This window comes from Orycteropus afer, unplaced genomic scaffold (genome assembly GCF_000298275.1).
Source record: "Orycteropus afer afer isolate SDZICR_OR568_19922 unplaced genomic scaffold, OryAfe1.0 scaffold00044, whole genome shotgun sequence".
In the NCBI taxonomy this organism is placed as follows: Eukaryota; Metazoa; Chordata; class Mammalia; order Tubulidentata; family Orycteropodidae; genus Orycteropus; species Orycteropus afer.
In genome coordinates this window covers 9,321,069-9,341,121 of record NW_006921631.1, presented here as the reverse complement: position 1 = coordinate 9,341,121, position 20,053 = coordinate 9,321,069, and the positions used below count along the sequence as shown (strand labels likewise).

Here is a 20,053-nt window from a genome sequence, read left to right as displayed (position 1 = left end):
CAGAACATGGACCACCAAAGCAAGACTTGGCCTGTGATTTTTGAATTGGATAAAATCACCTTCTCCTGCAAATTTTCTTTTTGCCTAGAACAATGGTTCTTAAAATGTGATCCCTGATGAGAAGCAGCAGCAGTGTCTATGAACTCATTAGAAATACAAATTCTCTCCTTCTACAACCTACACTGGTGAGTAGTGACTGGGGTCTTAAAAGCTTTCAAGCGGCCATGTAAAGATGCAGCTAATGGTCTCCTATCATTGAAAGTGAAGAAGAGTGCAAAAAACGAAGGACATTTGGAAGCAATCAGCCCTAGGACATAATGGACCTCAAGACCAGAAGAACTAGATGGTGCCTGGCTACCAATGCCACTCACTCGGGAAGGATCAAAACTGGAGATCCTGGATAGAGTGGGAGGAAAAACATGGAACAAAATTCAAAAACACAATAATGACCAGAATTACTGGTCAGATGGAGTCTGCTGGGACCCCAAATATTATGGCCCTGGGATATACTTCGGGCCTGGAATAAAGTTCACTCCCAGGAGCTGGCTGTCAGCCCAATAGTAAATAAGATGTACATGCAGACCACTCAACCCAGGGTGATATACCCCCTCTATGGAGATGCATCCCTTGGAACAATTGACCACAGGGCACCAGAGGGGCAACATTCACACGAAGGAAATGCAGGACACACAGGAGTGCTTAACTATGAGGGGCTCTGGGGGAGGGAGGTGGTTAATGGGCAGGGAGGGGAGGAGAATGGGTTAGGGTTGGGGATGGTAATGGGAGTGAAACCAAATGTACACGAAATGTTGAATGTAAAACAAACTCTGCTCTGTAAATTTGCACCTAAAGCACAATTAAAAAAATATATATATTATATATATATACACACACACAAATTCTCAGACCCCCACCTAAGACCTATTGAATCTGAAACTCGAAATGGTGTGTGTTTTAAGCCCTCAGTGATTTTGATGTTGCTAAAACTTGAGACTGCAGGGCATCTGACCCAAGCCACAGTCTTTTCAGTCACTTCAGAATGCACATGAAAGTTGGACAGTGAAAATGGAAGACAGAAGAACTGATGCATTTAAACTGTAATGTTGGCAAAGAATACTGGCTATACCACAGCCTGCCAGAAGAAAGAACAAATCAGTCTTAGAAGAAATACAACCAAAATGTTCCTTAGAAGTGAGGATAAAGAGACTTTGACTCACTTACTTTAGACTCATCATTAGAAAATACCAGTCGCTAGGAAGGGACATCATGTTTGGGAAAGTAGAAAACAAAAACCCAACCTGTTGCCTTCAAGTCAATTCTGACTTATAGTGACCATCTGTGTTCTAGAGTAGAACTACTCCATAGCGAAAAGTAGAAGGTCAGTGAAAATAAGGGAAACCCCCAGTAAGATGGAATGACACAACAGCCACAACAATGGATGCAAACTTACCAGTGATCGTGAGATGCTGCAGGACAGAGGCTGTTTCATTCTGTTCCCCATGAGGTCACCACGAGTTGGAGCTGACTTGACAGCAGCCAACACCTTCGAGAACCACTGACCTAGAACATAATTTAGCAGCATTCTATTAATGTTTCTGTCTTCTTGCAAGTTACTTTGAAAACACCCGAGTAGGTGACATGTTTTCTGTTCTCAAAGAACTTACAGATATTTGGAGTTACATAGCATTTTCATTGATCAGTGTTTGAAAGCATGTTATAACAGCTAACTGATCAGTGTGAAAGAAGCATCCACACATTGAAAGGGAGAGTCTGTGAGGGTCAGAGCAAAGGCTTCATGGAGGAAAGAGGAGAGAGGAGGACTTTCACAGGCCATGATGGCAGATCATTCTGGCAATCTTTTTACTCCTAAGGACTTGAATCTTGTGTTATGATTCATCTTTTCCTGTGGGAAGATCCATGGTGGGGGGGAGGGCAGGAAGCGGGCATAGATAGCAGGAATTCTGGAGTCAGGCAGAACTCTGCTCACACATTGCCTCTGCAAGCTTGGGAAGGTTACCTAATGTCTCTGCCTCCTCCTAAAGTTAGGAGGTGGCACTGCACCAGATGTGTTACCTCATAGCCTACTTGTTTCTTAACCCTTAATACTTAGGCTTCCACCTTCCACCTTCTACCATTCTCCTAAACCCTGCCTGTCAAAGGGCCCCTCTCACCAAAGTCAAGAGCATATTTCTACTATGTGCATGCCTCTTAACAGAGGTGAGCACTTCTCCCTTGTCAGAACTCTTTATTCCCCTACCCTTAGGGTTTATACTCTTCTGGACACAGTAGAACAAAATGCTGCCTGGTTCTGTGCCATCCACATGACTGGTTGTGGATCGACCATTGTGATCCATAGCTTTTACACGGGCTGATTTTCTGAAGTAGATCACTAAGCCTTTCTTCTTAGTCTGCCTTAGTTTGGAAGCTCTGCTGAAACCTGTTCAACTTCATAGCAACACACAAGTCTTCCACTGACAGGTGGAGGATGACCGCCTATGAGGTGCATTGGTTGGGAATCTAACCCATGTCTCCCACAATGGAAGGTCAGAATTCTACCACTGAGCCACCACTGCCCTCCTGCCTTCCTTGGCTTCCTCTGCTGACACTTTTTCTTTCTCTGCTTCTCATCTAGGCCCCAGAGAGAGGTTGAAATACTATCTGCTACATGGTATAGAAAGCCTCTCTTGTAACTTGGACTCGCCCTCTTATACTTCTTCTCACATCGTTCCCACCATTCAATGTGGCCAAGCCGCATTGGCCTTCTTTCTGTCCCTTAAATATGCTAGGCTTTTCCTCCCTGAGTGCCTTTCTGCTTGTTGTTACCTCTGCTCTGAATGTCCTTTCCCCAAGAATTTTGTGTGGCTGTCGCTTCCTCATTCAGTACATACGTTGCCATGGCAAAGAGGTCTTCCCAGAGGATCCTGATAGAGTAACCCTTCCCAGGTGTTCTTTACACCACTGCCCTGTAATTTCTCCATAATAGTGATCACTTTCTGAAGTTGCTTTTTGTTTGCATGCTTGTTGTCAGTCTCAAATAGTTGCTATTGAATCAAATTTTTAAAAAATTTTTCCTTGTGATTTAGGTGAAAGTTTACAGAGCAAATTCACTTTCCATACAGCAGCTCACATACACTTTGTCTCATGACATTGACTGCAATTTCTCACAATACAACAGCTCCCCTTCCACTTCCTCCCTGTAGTCACCTCTGCCATGTGTCCTTCCCACCCATGCACTCCTGCGCCCTGAGCTGTCTCCTTGTGCATACACAGCCCTTCTATTCTCCCATAATTGATCTCTCAAAGGAGTGTATGTACCTAATATAAATGTGTAGCTCATGTGCCTGTCTTTTGTTTGGCTGGAAGCCACAGGAGTTCAATTCCAGACCTGAAGGGCAGCTAGGGGCCATAGTCTCAGGGGTCCTATCAGGCTCTATCAGACCAGCAAACCTATTCTTTCTTTTTTTTTTTTAAATGACTTTGAGTTTTGTTCCACATTGTTCTCCCACTGTATCCAGGATCTCCTTCATAGATCCCCCTCTGAGTGATTGACCGTGGTAGCCAGGGACCATCTAGTTCTTCTGGTCTCATAGTCATATAGGCTGAGGAGTAAATGGTATATGATGCAATTAGTCACTTGGACTAATTGTTTCCATGTGTCTTTGGTTTTCTTCATTCTTCTTTGCTCTGGATGAAGAGAGACCCATCATTGCATGTAGACGGCCAATTGCAAGCTTTTAAGATCCCAGTCATTACTCACCAAAGTAGGATATGGAACAATGTTTTTGTGTAGTATGTTATGCCAATCGAGCTTGATGTCCCCCACAACTATGGTCCCAAGCCCACAGGTCCAACTTCTCGTTCCCTCTGGGTAGCTGGCTATGGCTAAGAAGTGACGACAACCTTGTCCCTTGTCAGTTCTACTATACACCTGGAGATTCTTACAGAACATACAAATACATTTGTAGAGTCATTGTCTGCCAACCCTATATCCCATGGGCACACTCCCCCCCTACATAGACATACCTAATGGTTCAGCCTGTCCAACCATCTATCTACCCATATACCCATGTTTGCCTTCACTGACAACGCAGTAACTGTCTGTGCAAAAGCGTTCATCTTTGTTTTCTGTACCTCCTATGCACCTCTCTATGTCTGCAATTGAATCGATTTGAACTCATGGCAACCCCCTGTGTATCAGAGAAGAGCTGTGCTCCTTAGGCCTTTCAGTGGCGTTCAGAAGTAGATTGTTGGGCCTTTCTTCCAAGGAACCTCTTGATAGACTTGAACCTCCAACTTTTCGGTTAGCAGCCAAGTTTGTTAACTGTACCACCCAGGGACTCCAGTGCTTTATAGATCATGGCTGAATAAATTAATTGTTCTTAGACTCATTATGTTACCTGTGCTAGGAAACTAGCTCCTTTTTGGAATCTAAGCAGACCATCCTTTTGCCAACTGAATCCATTATAAACAGTATCAGAATTAATTTCTAAAAATACATTATTAATTTGTAAAGTCAGTATCTCTTCATATAGGAAGTGTTACATATGTGTGCAGACATGTGCACTTGCCAGTATTTATAATATGTCACAGTGTTTGTGCCGACATTTGTTAAGTCTTCATTACCAGGTGTTTATGTAGTTTATCTCACTTAATTTGCTCATTTTTGAAATTATGATAGGAAAATATTCTATAATCCAGTCATCTAAAAATAACTATACTTACAAGATATATATATATATTTGTAATTATTTTCTATGATAGAACTAAAATCATGCTCCATACATACTTGTTTGCTAGGTTGTTTTTTTATCCCCCACATAAAATGCTGTATATTAAGCCTCTTTCAACATTTTAATTTTTGTACACACCATTTTTTTCTTTTTTTATATAATTTATTTTATTTTTGTTGTTGTTGGTATATACACAACAGAATCAGAACAAACCGAACCAAACTCACTGCCATCAAGTCGATTCTGACTCGTACTGACCCCTCCTTGAGTTTCCAAGGCAGTATCTCTATGGAAGTAGATTGGCCAGTCTTCCTTCCGAGGAGGGACTGGTGCGTTTCAACCACCAGCCTTCTAGTTAGCAGTCAGGTGCCTTAGGCACTACGCCACCAGAGCTCTGTTATGCAACAGAGCATATATCAATTCAACAGTTTCTACATTTACAATTGAGTGACGTTTATTACTTTCTTCAAGTTGTATAACCATTCTCACCCTCCTTCTCTGAGTTATTTCTCCCCATTAACATAAACTCACTGCCCTCTTAAGTTTCCTATCTAATCTTTTGAGTTGCTGTTGTAAAATTAGCACATATAGATAGTTCCTTAAAAGAGCACAGTGCTAAAGGCATACATTCTTGACTAGTTAAGCTAAATATTATTGGTTTTGAGAAGACTTCAATGTATGTACTATTTTAATGGCTATATAATGCACTGTTTTGTGGACACATTATTTATTTAACTGACCGTCTATGCTTGGCCATCTAGCATCTCTGTATTTGCTATTATAAATAATACTAATGTGAAGGTCTTTGAACCAAATCTGTTCACATTTCTGATTATTACCTCTGGATAGATTCTCAGTAGAATTAATGAGGCAGAATATTACTTTTGCCAGATGGTTCAATAGTAGATGGCTACTTCTTCAAATGGTTCCATTTTACACTTCTACCAGCACTGCCTTCCAGCTCAACGATGGTGGCCAGTTGCGCCATTTTGAGTGTGTGTTGCTCTCCACAGTCCTGGCAGTAATCCAGCATCATGCATCAGGCTCCTAAAGAGGCTCCCTACACTTCTTCCGAGTCTCCCATCCCAGGGCTTTGACCGTAATGATTTTTCCCATTCTGGTTAGTGTTCCAGATCATCCACATTTTAAAAATTCAGGTCTGTTTTTGTTTTGCTTTGTCAGCCATGACTGAACTGGTTTGAACTGGTTCAAAGATCTGTTCCAAACAGAAAGTCTGTACCCAAGGTAGTTCCTTTTAAATATCCTTATTATCAGGTGGTATAGGGTTTCAACACAGAAATTTTAACTTATACAGCTGGTATGTAACCTAGCCAACTGCATAAAAATTAACAGATGCTGTTATATATCCAAGTGAGTTGCAAAGCAATCCACACCTGTATTGAAAGGTCAACTCAGAAAGGACTACACCTCATGACGTCCATTTGGGCAGCGTTCAACCGCATATATGTCTGTGGGCTCATAAAATTACAATAGAGTTCAGAAATCCTGATCAGAGAATGGGATATAGTGAACTCAACAGTTTCCTGCACGCGACATGTGTATCTCATGTCTTGTACACAAAGTGATTATGCTGCCAGGCATATAATGGTACAGTACATATATAACCTATAATACATATGTCTTGATCTCCCACTTACTCCCTCTGCCATGGAGTGGGTTCTGACTCATAGTGATCTCCTTTGAGTTTCCAAGGTGGTAAATCTTACGGAAGTAGATTGCCTAATCTTCGTTCTGCAGAACAGCTGGTGTAGGTTTGAACCAATAACCTTCTGGTTAGCAATCAAATGCCTTAGGCATTGTGCCACCTTATGTAGATACTGTACTATACTTTCTATTTTAAAAGTTTACCATGTAAGAGTATTTACTTTGATTAATAGGCAGCAGCATCCAATCTCATTTGTATCTTGAATATTATAGCATTATGTCTCTGTTTAATTTTTTCCCAAAAATATTACTGTGAAGAACATCGTGTCTCCCAAATACAGTAATACTAGTGCTAGTGATAGCAGCAGTGAGAGGCAAAGGAAAAGTATCAATTTGGAAGTGAAACAAAGGGTTATTAAGCAACAAAAAGGTGGAAAATCAGTGAATGCTATTGCTGTTATTTAGACATGTCACACTTAAAATCAGCAAAGAAAAAATTCTCCAAGCTGTTAAAAGATTGACTCTACTGAAAGCTACAAGGCTGATGAAAATGCAAGAGGGACCTATATCAGATATCTAGAAATTGCTAATGATGTAGATAACAACTCAAAAGCAAATACTTCTCAGCACATTCTAAGGCACAAAGCTTGTTCAAGATATTTAAAGAAAAAGCAGGACCAGACTATAATTCACACAGCATCCAAATCACATAATGTCCTATTTCACAGAATGTATCATGTATGTTAAGCAACACATGACTGTATTGGATCGTGTGCTGTGTGTCGAGCACTATGTAGAAGATAAAGTATAGGACAAAGTTCCCACCCACACCTTAGCTTGTTGGGTCGATAAAAGGTTACTGGTGAAGCAGCCACCCAAGGTACAACAGTTGATCTATATTCACTTGTAGCGAGAGAAAAAAGGAGAAACAGGAATAGGAGGAAGAAATAGAATGTGTGGCTAACTGCCTCCATGAACAACTCTCTCCTTTACCATGAGACCAGAAGAACTGGATGGTGCCCAGCTACCATTACTGAAAATTTTAATCAAAGATTCTATAGAAGAATCCTGCTCAAAAGGGGAAAATGCAGAGGAGAAGTTCAAATTCTTGTGGACTCCAGACTTTCTGGAGCCATTGAGGCTTGATGAACCCCCAAAACTATTGCTTTGAGATAATCTTTCAACCTTAAACTGAAAATATCCCCTGGAATCTTCTTTAAACCAAACAGTTTAGCTTCACTAGTGAACAATGTCTGCCTCAGGCACTGTGCTCCTTTAAAGAATTATTTACCTGGGGTCCAATTGACAACAGCAACTGTCAAGGTTAGAAAGGAAGCTTAAGGGGCAGGAAATTGATGTTAATGGGGAGGAACAATTCAGAAAAGGAAGGTGAGAATGGGTGCACAGCTTGAAGAATACAATCAGTGTCACTGAATTATACACTTAAAAATTGTTCAATTGGTGTCTTTCGCTGTGTATATTTTCAACAACAAATGTCAATTTTTCTTTTTTTTTAAAAAAAAGGATCGTTGGTGACGCAAAGCAGGTATATAATCGATATTGTGGTGTGCCTCTGGGACCACCCAAATGAGTGTTCATGCAGAGAGGCCACAAGCCAGGGGCCAGCTGCTCAAGCCTGTCCTTTTGAAACTGTCAGCTCAGTCTGGAGCTTACACAGCCTAGGATGTTCCAGAGCTGCCTGGAGTGTGGCCTGTGAACTGACCTGCATCCCTTTCTCAGTGCACTTACCTGCCCCCCCCCATAGGCCATCTCTAAGGGTGGAACACCAATCTGCCCTGCAGTCCTCAGAAAACAGAAATTCAGCAGCAGAGACATTTTTTAAAAACACTGAGTGAATTAAGTCAGTGTTGTCCTTTAAGGATAATCCTTAACCATTTTTCAATACCTGTTGGATTTGTTTTCAAATATCCAGTTGCCTCCATCGTGGAGCCTTTTGTGGTAAGAAGGAAACTTAGATTGGCTAAGGACATACTCTATGCCAGGCACTGTGCCAGGTGACAAACTTTGCAGTGGAGGGCCATTCCCGAAAGCCACCTGGAGTTGCAGCTTGCTTCATTTATTCCACACACATCTACTGATCACACACTCTGTGAATGGAATAGATGCCAGACAAACATGGTCCCTTCCCATGGGCACTTAGAGCCAATTGTAATTGGCTGCTGTTTCTGTGTTAGCACCCATCACACCAGCAAGCAAGTGCAGGTTGCTATGGACTTATGAAGCAGAACTCCTCACTTGGTGGGAGTGGAGGTGATGTGAGGGAAGGTGCCCATGGGCGACTTTCCAGGCTTTGCTTCTGCACCCATACTGTTGTGTCCCCTGCTCCTGCAAGAAGAGCCTCAGAGAGAAGGTGGCTTCCTGCCACCTGAACACTCCCACTGACCCCACAACTGATTTAGTCCTTGCAAACCACCTGCTTTAGTATGAAACTCTCAGTCCCCAATATAGTAAATTTCCTACCTTTAAAAACTGCTTATTGTTCCTGCCCCCATCCAAATCCATTTTTCTTGAGTACATATCACCTCATCAAAGTATGAGGAGAATAACTTTCACTAGAGTGTGAATGTCTAACAGGTTTCACTTTCCATACTGCATGTGTACTTTAGAAAAGGAGCTCAGTAATAAATAGTAATTTTTAATTGTAGATTTTTGAGCAGTTGCTTTCTTAAGTGTTGTTTGCCTATTACAGAACTTGAACTCAAGAGGCACTTTTCAGTCTTAACCATCTAGCTTCCCTACTCCAGGCCTTTACAAATGAGAACAGCGGTCATTGACTAAGCTACCACATTCTTGTTTTCTCTGAGATAGCTGGAGTACTTTGGGGAAAATTCTAGAACCTATTCTAGCCCTAGTTCTAGCTGTTGGCTTTGTTTGAGTCTGCATTCCTTTCTGTAAAATGAAGCTCATGAGATTTTAGTGATAAACCAAAACCAAACGCACTGCCATCGAGTTGGATCTGACTCATAGCAACCTCTCCTTGGGTTTCCGAGGCAGTATCTCTACCGAAGTAGATTACCCGACCTTCCTTCCAAGGAGTGGCTGGTGGGTTTGAACCACCAGACTTCCGGTTAGCAGTCAAATGCATTAGGCACTATGCCACCGGAAATGCTGCACAAATACAAGGTGTCCCCACACTGCCAGGAATCCAATATCCTGTCCTTAGGAAGGGGTTTGGAAGCAGACTTCCTTGTCTGGCAAACTTTGACCTAAACCAAATATACTTAATTTTATTATCTTAAGCAGGTATCTTCTGACAGCAGTAGAGGCAGTTTCATTTTAAATGGGCTGTTTGGCCTGATTTTGTTGAACTCCTAGGATGTCAGGTGGGCAGGAAGTCTCAGTGATTTCTCTTCATGTTTAGAGAGGTGTTCAGAATTCACAGTATATACTTGTTTTAATAATGACTACCAAAGCATCCTCCTTTAGCTGAGTTTTCTAAACTTTGGAAACTACTAATTTTGGAAGTGAATGAAGGCCAGGGACACTTGGAGGGCAGTCAGAGGCTCCTTGCTCTCTGTGGCCACAGCAGCTGGGCTCAGGGTAGGCTGACTTGATGGCACTTCCTGTGCTGTATCACGAGGACATCCTCCTCCTGAGTGGGACCCAATCTGCTGACCACCCCCACCCTCAGACAAGGGGCAGGGGGCAGGTGGGCATGTGCCTTGGTGGACAGCTCACGTTGAAGAATATAGACAGGAAAAACAGATGAGAATTATTGTGAGCTGGGGTGGGGCGGGGGGACGGACTTTTACAACTTCAGCCCCAAATGTGGCATAGTGCCTAAGGCATTTGCCTGCTAACCAGAAGGCTAGAGGTTCAAACCCACCAGCCACTCCTCAGAAGGAAGATTGGGCAATCTACTTCTGTAGTGATACCACCTCAGAAACCCAAGGAGGGGTTGCTATGAGTCGAATTGACTGAACAGCAATGAGTTTGGTTTTTTTTTTGGTTAAGGGAAACTTAATTTTTAAAGAACTGAGCTACCTTCCTGACCCAGATTCTATATTGAGAAAGATGGACTGAAAGGGACTTTGGATCCAAATGAATCAGAATTTGAATCCCAACTCTGAAACTTTGTTTTAGACCTTGGCAACATTATTTAACTGCTGGGCATCTCTTTGGAAAATAGGGTTATTACTGTCTAGTTGGGTTGTTTGTAAGGACTTGAAACATTTTACAGAGGGTAGCCCTCCTAGCCTTACAGGAGAGAGAAAGCCAAGGAGAATTTTCAGAGGTAGAAATAAAAAGACAGAAAGAAGAGCATACCCAAGAGCTGCCAACCTGGGGCTGCCTTGTACACAAGTGGTCAGTTACAGATCTGGGACTGTCGCTGTTTCTTTGTGCCCTGCTGTGCTCAACCCAGCTTCCGCCTGATTATCAACACCCAGAGGGGTTGGCAGGGCAGCACTAATTTATCTTGAGATCACTGGGGCTTCCTCTCACCTGCCAGGTTTTGTCTCCTGATACCTGTTCTGTGTTTCTCCTCTCTTTCCTCCTGGGACAGGACAGTAGCTGCAATCCTGAACAATGGAAAAAAAGCTGGAATGAGCTTTTTCTCTAAACATTTTATTGTGAAAATTTGCAAGCAGACACAAAAGTTGAAAGCATTATGTGGCGAACATCTATATAGTCACCACCTACATTCTGCAATTAATATTTTGCTATATTGGTTTATAGCTTCAATGACTGGTGCATTTCAAAGTCAATTGCAGACATCACAACACTTATGGGGTCTCTTTTTGAAGTGATGATTTGAAGGGTGATCTAAGTTCCTGGGAGTGCCTGAAGCTGTTTATCTTGGTGGCATGATAGGCCTTAAAAGCCAGACCTTGCCCTGCCCATGTAATGTCCCTGCTGCTGTTCAGCACATGCCCTAGAGCTGAAGGGGCCCTCAGGGTCCTGTCCTCAAGAGTGACCCACATGACAAGTAACTAAACACACAAAATACAGAATCATTGTATATATACTGTTTGATACTTTGTTGTGCGTTTTTGTTTTGTCATCTAATATATCCTTTACCACTTCACCATGTTAAATTTTTTCCAAAAATCTGGCTGTTAGGGTCTATATCATACTGTTTTCCGAGGTAGTAAATCTTTATAGAAGTAGATTGCTTAGGCTTCCTTCTGTGAAGTGGCTGGAGGGTTTGAACCACCAACCTTCTGGTTAGTAGTCAAATGCCTTAGGTACTACACCAGCAGAGCTGCTTAGTTTGGTTTGGTTTCTATATCATACTACAGAAACAACTACTGTAATAGTACAGATAAATATCATAAATATAATGCTGATCAAAAGAACCTAGGCACAAAAAATGATCTGTGATGATCATGTTTTCTGTGTATATAAGTGAATAATTATTTAATTCTGTTGTGTGATCACAGTAATATCTCTAACTGGCTCTGAGAATCATCGCATTTACTCACATCTGCTTTTGGGCTGTAGGTATACATTGGCTGGTAATAAAGCATTATGTTCCCTAAGGCCCCATGAATGCTGTGCCCACAGTGCTAGAGGTATTATCCTAATGTGGTATTCTTTCTTCCACAGAGCCAAGATGGCTGTCCTCTCTAAGGAATATGGTTTTGTGGTTCTGACTGGTGCCGCCAGCTTCATAATGGTAGCTCATCTAGCCATCAATGTTGCTAAAGCCCGCAAGAAGTACAAGGTGGAGGTAAGTGGGCAGCCGGTGCCTTTATAGGCTTGTCTGGGGTCATGGGCTTATTCAAGAACATGGTTTCAGTCATTGAGGGACAGCTGAGGAGCTAGTTGTCAGCATCTTTAATGTCTAGGCAGTTTCAGAGCTGGACCTGTTAGAAATTCTGTCCTTGTTTGTCAGGAAAGAGGCAAGAGAAATGGGGCTCTGTAGGGGGACAGTTCTGAGGCACCTCTAGGTGGATTTGAGCCTCCAGCCTTTCAGTTAGTAGTTGAACACTGAACCGTTTGTACCACCCAAGGACTTCTATAGAAAGGCAGAGTATGCTGGGATCAGAAGAGTGTGCCTTTTGGCTGGAGCTATCTGCTAAGAAGAGTGATATTTTCTGAAGAGCGTTAAGTAGCAACACAGTCTCCTGGTGTACAACTCAAAAAGTGGTTTCTTAAGTTGGTTTTCCTGTTTTCCAAGTAGAGAAGAAATATGTGGTGCTGAGGTTTAGCTTGGGCTTGGATGTGAGACACAGGGAAAAGGTCTATTAATGCTTCCTTTAGTCCTAGTAACTCCATTCTTGTTAGGTGCTATCGAGTTGCTTCTGACTCTTAGCAACCCTGTGTACAACAAAATAGCACCGCCCGTCCTGTGCCATCCTCACAGTCCTTGCTTGAGCCCTTCATAGCAGCCACTGCGTCAGTCCATCTTGTGGAGGGACTTCCCCTCTTTGGCTGACCTTTTGCTTTAGCAAGCATGATGTCCTTCACCAGGGACTGGTCCCTTCTGACAACATGATCAAAGTACGAGAGACAAAGTCCGGCCATACTTGCTTCTAAGGAATATACCAGTTGTACTTCCTCCAAGAAAGATCTGTTTGTTCTTCTAGCAGTCCATGGTACATTCAGTATTCTTCACCAGCACTGCAATTCAAATGCATCAATTCCTCTGCAGTCTTCCTTATTCATTGTTCAGACCCCACATGCATATGCAGTTATTGGAAATACCATGACTTGGGGTAGGCGAACCATATAGTCTTTCACATGATATATTTGCTCTTTAACACTTTAAAGAGATCTTTTGCAGCAGATTTGCCCAATGCGATACATCGATTGATTTCTTGACTGGCGCTTCCAGGGGTGCTGACTGTGAATCTAAGTAAAACAAAATCTTTGACAGGTTTAATCTTTTCTCCATTTATCATGATGTTGCTTATTGGTCCAGTTTTGAGGATTTTTGTTTTCTTTATGTTGAGATATAATCCATACTGAAGGTTGTAGACTGCAGAAGTTGGTAAAAATCTTCAATTTCTTCATCTTTGGCTTTAGTGGTTGGTGTATAAATTTGAATATTACTCATATTTGTCAGTCTTCCTTGTAGGCATATAGAAATTATCCTATCACTGACAGCCATGTAATTCAGCATAGATCTTGAAATGTTCTTTTTGACGATAAATGCAACACTAGTCCATTTTAGCTCACTAATGCCTAGGATATCGACCTTTATATGTTCCATTTCATTTTTACAACTTCCAGTTTTCTTAGATTCATACTTTGTACATTCCCCATTCTGATTATTAATGGATGTTTGCAGCTGTTTCTTCTCATTTTGAGTCATGCCGCATCATCAATTAAAGGTCCCAAAATCTTTACTCCATCCGTATCATTGAGGTTGACTCTACTTTGAGAAGACAGCACTTCCCTAGTTGTTATTTTGTGTGACTTTCAACCTGAGGGCCTTATCTACTGGCACTGTATCAGACAATGTTTCCTGCTGTTCATAAGGTTTTCAGTGGCTAGTTCTTTCAGAAGTGGACCTGGCCATGTCTTTCTTCCTAGTCTATCTTAGTCTAGAAGCTCCATTGAAACCTGTCTACTGTGGGTGCCCCTGCTGGTATTTGAAATACTGGTGGCAAAGCTTCCAGTATCACAGCCACACACAAGCAACCACAGTACAACAGATTGGCAGACGAGTGGTGGCTGACTACTGTAGAAGGGGTAATTACTGATGTTGTCTCTGGTGAGCAATTTTAAATGTCTCTTTCTCTTTAGCAATTTATAATTAGACTCCCTAACTAGGGCCTCTTTTTTATTTTTTAATGAGCACTTACATTAAAATTCTCATACACTTAATTTCTCTTTTCCCATTAAGAGAACGCTTACAAATATGTGTTTGATGACTCGGGATGGAGCTATTTCCCTATGCATCTGAAATGCACGATTGGTGGCATAACATCAATGAACTGCCTTGAGTTTGGCACAGGCTGCCTCTGTTCTTTCCACAGATAACTGCGAAGACATACATTCTTACTCCATGACCACCACCACCACCACTTGTCATCGAGTCCATTGTGACTCATGGTGACCCCATGTTTCCCAGAGTAAAACTGTGCTCCATGGGGTTTTCAGTGGCTGATTTTTGGGATATAGAGTGCCATGCCTTTATTCCAAGGTGCCTCTGGTGGACTTGAACCCCCAGCCTTTCAGTTAACAACAGTCTTAAACCCAGTGCCATCAAGTTGATTCCAACACATAGTGACCCCCATTGGGTTTCCAAGATGGTACATCTTTACAGAAGTAAATTGCCCCATCTTCCTTCTGCAGAGCAATTGGTGGGTTTGAACAGCCAGCCTCCTGGTTAGCAGTCAAATGCCTTAGGCACTATGCCACCAGAGCTCCTTTTAACAACATTCTTACTACTGGATATTTAATAGAAACAGAACAAATCTTCCTCTGAGTATTGAGACCCTTGTCACTGTAAATATTAAGAAATTGAATGATCATCTAGCAGTGATACAACAGAAGATGCTTTGGAGTAGATTATCTTTAAGGTTGATTCTAACTCTCAATGCTGAATGTTTCTCCTTGACCATTTGGACTAACGATATGCACTTGTTTTTAACAGTATCCTACAATGTACAGTACAGACCCAGAAAATGGGCACCTCTTCAACTGCATTCAGCGAGCCCACCAGAACACGTGAGTATTGGCCATGCTGGGCACCAAAGACATCTGCAGAGTGGGTGTTTTGTGAGCACTGTGTCCTGGCCAACACCTCAGGGTTTGTGCTGTGTATGTGCTGAGTGATAGCAATGATAACAGTCATGAGTACTTTATTAAAACTATAATAAAAAATTACATTCATAAGTAGATTTTAATTAAGATTTTTTTAAAGCAAAAATAAGTTATCAAAATGATGGGATTTGAGAAACTCAATAAGGACCAGAATTACTGGTCAGAGGAAGTCTGATGAGACCCCCAGTACTATGGCCCTGGAATACATTCTACACCCAGAGTAAAACTCACCCCCACGGGCTGGCTCTCAACCCAGTAGTTAAATTGTACACGCAGACCACTCAACCCTGGATGGCGCACCCACATACTCTATGGTAATACATTCCTTAGAGCAATAGACCACGGGGCACCAGAGGACCAACATTCAGGTTGAGGAAATGCAGGACAAACAGGAGTGCATAAATATGAGGGGCACAGGGGGAGGGTTACAGGGTAGGGACAGAGGAGACTGGGTTAGGGTTGGACATGGTAAATGAGGAGTGAAACTTAATGCACATGTTGAATGTAAAACAAGCTCTTAAAATAATTTTTTTAAAAAATGATGGGATTTGGGGTCATCTTTTTAAAAATGCCTTTAATGTTGCATTGCCCTTCATATTTGCAGCATGTCATCTTTAAACTGATGTGCAGTCTTCCAGCCCCAGGGAGTATAGACACTTTGAGACCTTTAAGGAAACCCACTCTAATTTGCCAAGAGCTTCCTCCTCATTTGTTAGAGACACGGTTCCTTCACTTAGTACTTTCTGAGTTCCCTCTAATTCTGTACAGCAAACGATGGTTGGTGGAGCTTCGTGAACTGGTCTTCACTCTCCAATCAATGTTTATTTTACTATTGAGCTATTACTTGGCAAATGAAAATGTAAAGGCTCTTAGTTTTGTAACCCTAACAATTCCCATCGTGTTGATTCCAATTCACAGTAACTCCACTGTGTCAGACTAGAGCTGTGTGCTGAGTGGAGTTTTCAATGACTTGATTTCTAGAAGTAGATTGCCAGGCCTTTCTTCCAAGGTGCCTGTAGACTTGAACCACCTTTTGGTTAGCAGCCAAGTACATTCACTGTCAGTATTAATTCTGAATATTAAAGCCTGACCTGTTGCCATGGAATTGATTCTAACTCATAGCAACCCTACAAGACAGAATAGAATTACCCTACAGTGTTTCCAAGGCTGTACTATTTATGGAAGCAGACTGTCATGTCTTTCTTCTATGGAGTAGTTGCTGGGTTCAAACCACCAACCTTTTGCTTAGCAGCTGAGTGATTTAAACCAATGTGACACCAGGGTTTCTCTTAGTTCTACATAGGCATTCTTAAATGGGGCATTTTTTTGAAAAAGTTTCTTTCTGTCAATTCTAGGTTGGAAGTGTATCCTCCCTTCTTGTTTTTTCTTGCTGTTGGAGGTGTTTACCACCCGGTAAGTTTTTCCTCTGGGTTTTCATCTATTTGACTTTAGTTCATTGAGCTACTATGAGGAAGGAAATAAACATTTAAGGATTATCTTTAATGGCTAGGCATCACGTATTTAACAGGATTTCATTCAGTTACATCTTACAAAGTTCTCTAATGTAGGTAGAACTTTCCCCATTTTACAAGTAAGAAAAAGCCTCTTAGATATTCTGTAACTTATAGAAGATCAAATAGCTTTAGAGTAGAAGAATCCAAGTTTGAAACCAGGTCTGTCTAATCCCAGAATGTTCATGTCTATGAGTTTTCATTTGCCATATTCATTCATTCATTCATTTACTTATCACCTGGGTTTATAGTAGTGAACAAAACAAAGACACCTGATTTTCATGGAACTTGCCTTTTAGTTAGGGGGCATAGATAAAAATCAGCATAAGCAAATGATGTTAAAAGGTGGTTAAGTGCCACAGAGGGAAACAGAACAGGGAAAAGAGATCAGGGAGCACTGTGGTGAGGAGACAGTTTCGAATAGTGTGGTCAGGAAGAGGAGGTGGCAATTAAGCAAAATTTAAAGAAGGTAAGGAAGCAGGTGCTGTGGATTTATGCAGGCATCTTCCAGGCAGGAAAAAAGGACAAAGGACCTGAGGCAGGAGCTTGTCTGCCTGTTTCAAACAGTGAAAAGCCCAGCTTGGCCTCAGTGGAGTGAGGGAGTGAAGAGCAGGAGGTGAGGGCAGAGTGGTGATGGGGCCGATCACAGGGACATGTGGGCCATAGATTTGGTCTGCATTTAAATGTATCTAAATAAGGCACATTTATATAAGCTAGGTTGCTTTCCACTGCGGTCTTGCCTTGGTCAGAGAGCCTTCCCTTTTCAGGAGCCAGGTTACCTCCCTAACTGACCAGAGTGCTGGCACTTCAAGTCCGCTTCCAAGCCTTTTATATCCCTCTGGTCTGCACATGAATGGCTTGTGCTTTTGTGATATGATACAGATCAGCACATATGACCTTCAAATTCTGAATCTTTTCAAGGAAATATGCATCAGCTGCTCTTGTAGAAGACAGCTCTTTCTGGTGCCTCTAAAGAGCCCCACTGCTAGCTAATGACTAGTACCCCAGATGGTCCAAATAGCCTGGGTCTCTTTAAACTAGGCATCACCTGATGGCCACCCCACCCCGACGCCTATCCCCTTTCCACAGGTCACATTCCTCCTGCTTAGTTCTTAAAACTACTTTAAAAACTAATCTGAGGACAAGTACCTAACAATTATTCCTAGGGTGATAGCAATTATGCAATGTTATAGTAAGGAAGTCTGGCAGAGACTGCAGTTTGTAAATAATGACTTATGGGACTGGGGTTTTTACTTTCAGTTATTTCATGCTCCTACTGATACTTAATTGTACCCAAAATCAACTAACCACCGCTGATAGCACTACTAAATTGGAAAGGCATTTGGGGAAGGTGACACACGATGTTTCACGTTCTCTTGCACCCTTCTCCCTTACTCTTTTTGACAACATGTGTAGCCCAAGATTGCGCCTAAATGGGAGGTTTCTTCATTTTGCATGTTTCTGCTCTGTCTTCTCAAGGGTGCTGGGAACAGGGAAACTTCTCCTGCTGAGGCTGCACATTCCTAGGTTCACAGCATGATACAGTCTCTCAGCCATTTCTAAGGGAGCCTACACCTACCTGTGTACATGCTACAGCACAGCCACTTCAAGCCCATTCCAGCAGTGTCTTCATTGGAGATAATGCAACAGACAGCAGCTCGGATGGCAGTATATCTCATGTTTGGGGCCTCTTTGAACCGCCAGGGCTTTCTTCTGGTGTTGAGTGTTGGTCAGTTTCCTCAGCTGGCTTCCCTGTCGGCCCCAGGCTGGCCTCTCCATTTGCGCTTGAGTGCTTTGTGTTCCCCTGGACAAGCTGGAGTTTCCTTCCAACCCACCCTTTACAAGACCAGTACTCAGCTCCTCCCATGCCCGTGAGTGGTTCACGGAAGATTTACAGATCTTTGTTTTTCCCGACTGGAACAAGTCACTTCATTCTACCTTAACTTCAGTGGGGAATATTTTACCATATCCATGAAATTACTAACTTTTTATTAAAACATTGTGTAACCAACTCTAGGTGTTAATAAAAGGTTGCCTGTTTCTTTAATGCAGATCCTAACATAGCCCTTTTATTTTAGCGTATAGTTTCTGGCTTGGGCTTGGCTTGGATTGTTGGACGAGTTCTTTATGCTTATGGGTATTACACAGGAGGTAAGTACCCACTGACATCTGCCAAGGAAACACATTTAAAATCTTTTACTACTGTATTTTTGTTGTTGTTTTAAGCAGGGCTTTAAGGAAGGGGGAAAATAAAGTAGCTTCATATTTAAGTGAAATGCCTTTTTTTTTTTTTTTTCCTTTTTTTATTCCTGTGAATAGAAATTTTTATTGAGCATTGTGCGACAATTGCTGTTCTAAAAACTTTGCGTTGTTGTTATGTACTGTCGAGTTGGACCCAACTCATAGCGACTCCTCCTTGGGTTTCCGAGGCAGTATCACTACGGAAGTAGATTGCCCAACCTTCCCTCTGAGGAGTGGCTGGTGGGTTTGAACCGCCAACCTTCTGGTTAGCAGTCAGGTGCCTTAGGCACTACGCTACCAGAGCTCCTAAAACTTTGCATATGCTCCTAATAATATTTTTAATCTTGCAATTCTACAACAGATAATATTATCCCACTTTATAGGTGAGGAAACTGAGGCTTAGAAGGATTAAGGCTCAAGGGCACAGCCACTAATGACTCAGAGCCATTGCTCCTAACCACTACTATGTTGTTGTTACGAGTTGCCCTCGAGTCATTTCTGACTCTTGGTGACTCCGTGTGTATAGAGTAGGATTTTCAAGGCTGTGACCTTTTGGAAGCAGATTGTCAGAACTATCTTCTGAGGATCCTCTGGGTGGATTTAGACTTCCAACCTTTGAGCTAGTAGTCGAGCGTTTAACTGATTGTGCCTCCCAGAGACTTACTGCCAAGTGTATGCCAGAGAGAAGGGGACAATATTTTTTTGGCTGTAGACTCTTCACTGGAGAGAAAGGTTAACACTCCCTTCCAAAGGGTCCTAGAACAAAGTTGCTCTAATTATCATCTCTTAATTTTCTAAGGTCCAGCAAAACTGTTGTGACAAATTACTTTGCATGCAATTCTTGACATATAGATGGATAGCTTTAGGTTAGAGTTGATTAACTTCTTCACATCAGATATTGAATGTCAGGTACCCTGATAGAGTGCTTTTGGGTGTTGAGAACGTCATAATTCTAGAGCATCCCGGGTGACTTCTGCCTTTTCTCCTTTTTTCAGAACCCAGCAAGCGAAATAGAGGAGCCGTGGGGTCCATCGCCCTCATTGCCTTGATGGGCACAACCGTGTGCTCTGCTTTCCAGCATCTCGGTTGGGTTAAAACTGGCTTGGGCGGTGGGTCCAAATGCTGCCATTAAAGAATCATAGGGGTTTAAAAACTCCCATTCATTTTGAA

General features: G+C 42.1%; 1 protein-coding gene across 1 annotated transcript; it reads left to right on the top strand.

Annotated features, from left to right (window-relative positions):
• The first annotated feature begins 11,970 nt into the window (after positions 1-11,970).
• MGST3 (microsomal glutathione S-transferase 3) lies at positions 11,971-20,015 on the top strand. Its single transcript, XM_007937744.2, has 5 exons — positions 11,971-12,087; positions 14,962-15,035; positions 16,487-16,544; positions 18,721-18,793; positions 19,879-20,015. Exons 1-5 carry the CDS (start codon positions 11,971-11,973, stop codon positions 20,013-20,015), a joined length of 459 nt encoding a protein of 152 aa, XP_007935935.1.
• Positions 20,016-20,053: the final 38 nt, after the last annotated feature.

What these genes read in the sequence shown, in the direction of transcription:
- MGST3 (XM_007937744.2), top strand. Translation starts at nt 11,971, where the DNA reads ATGGCTGTCCTCTCTAAGGAATATGGTTTTGTGGTTCTGACTGGTGCC. An exon ending in CAGCGAGCCCACCAGAACAC is followed by an intron (nt 15,036 to 16,486) that starts GTGAGTATTGGC and finishes TGTCAATTCTAG; the next exon opens with GTTGGAAGTGTATCCTCCCT. An exon ending in TTATGGGTATTACACAGGAG is followed by an intron (nt 18,794 to 19,878) that starts GTAAGTACCCAC and finishes TCCTTTTTTCAG; the next exon opens with AACCCAGCAAGCGAAATAGA.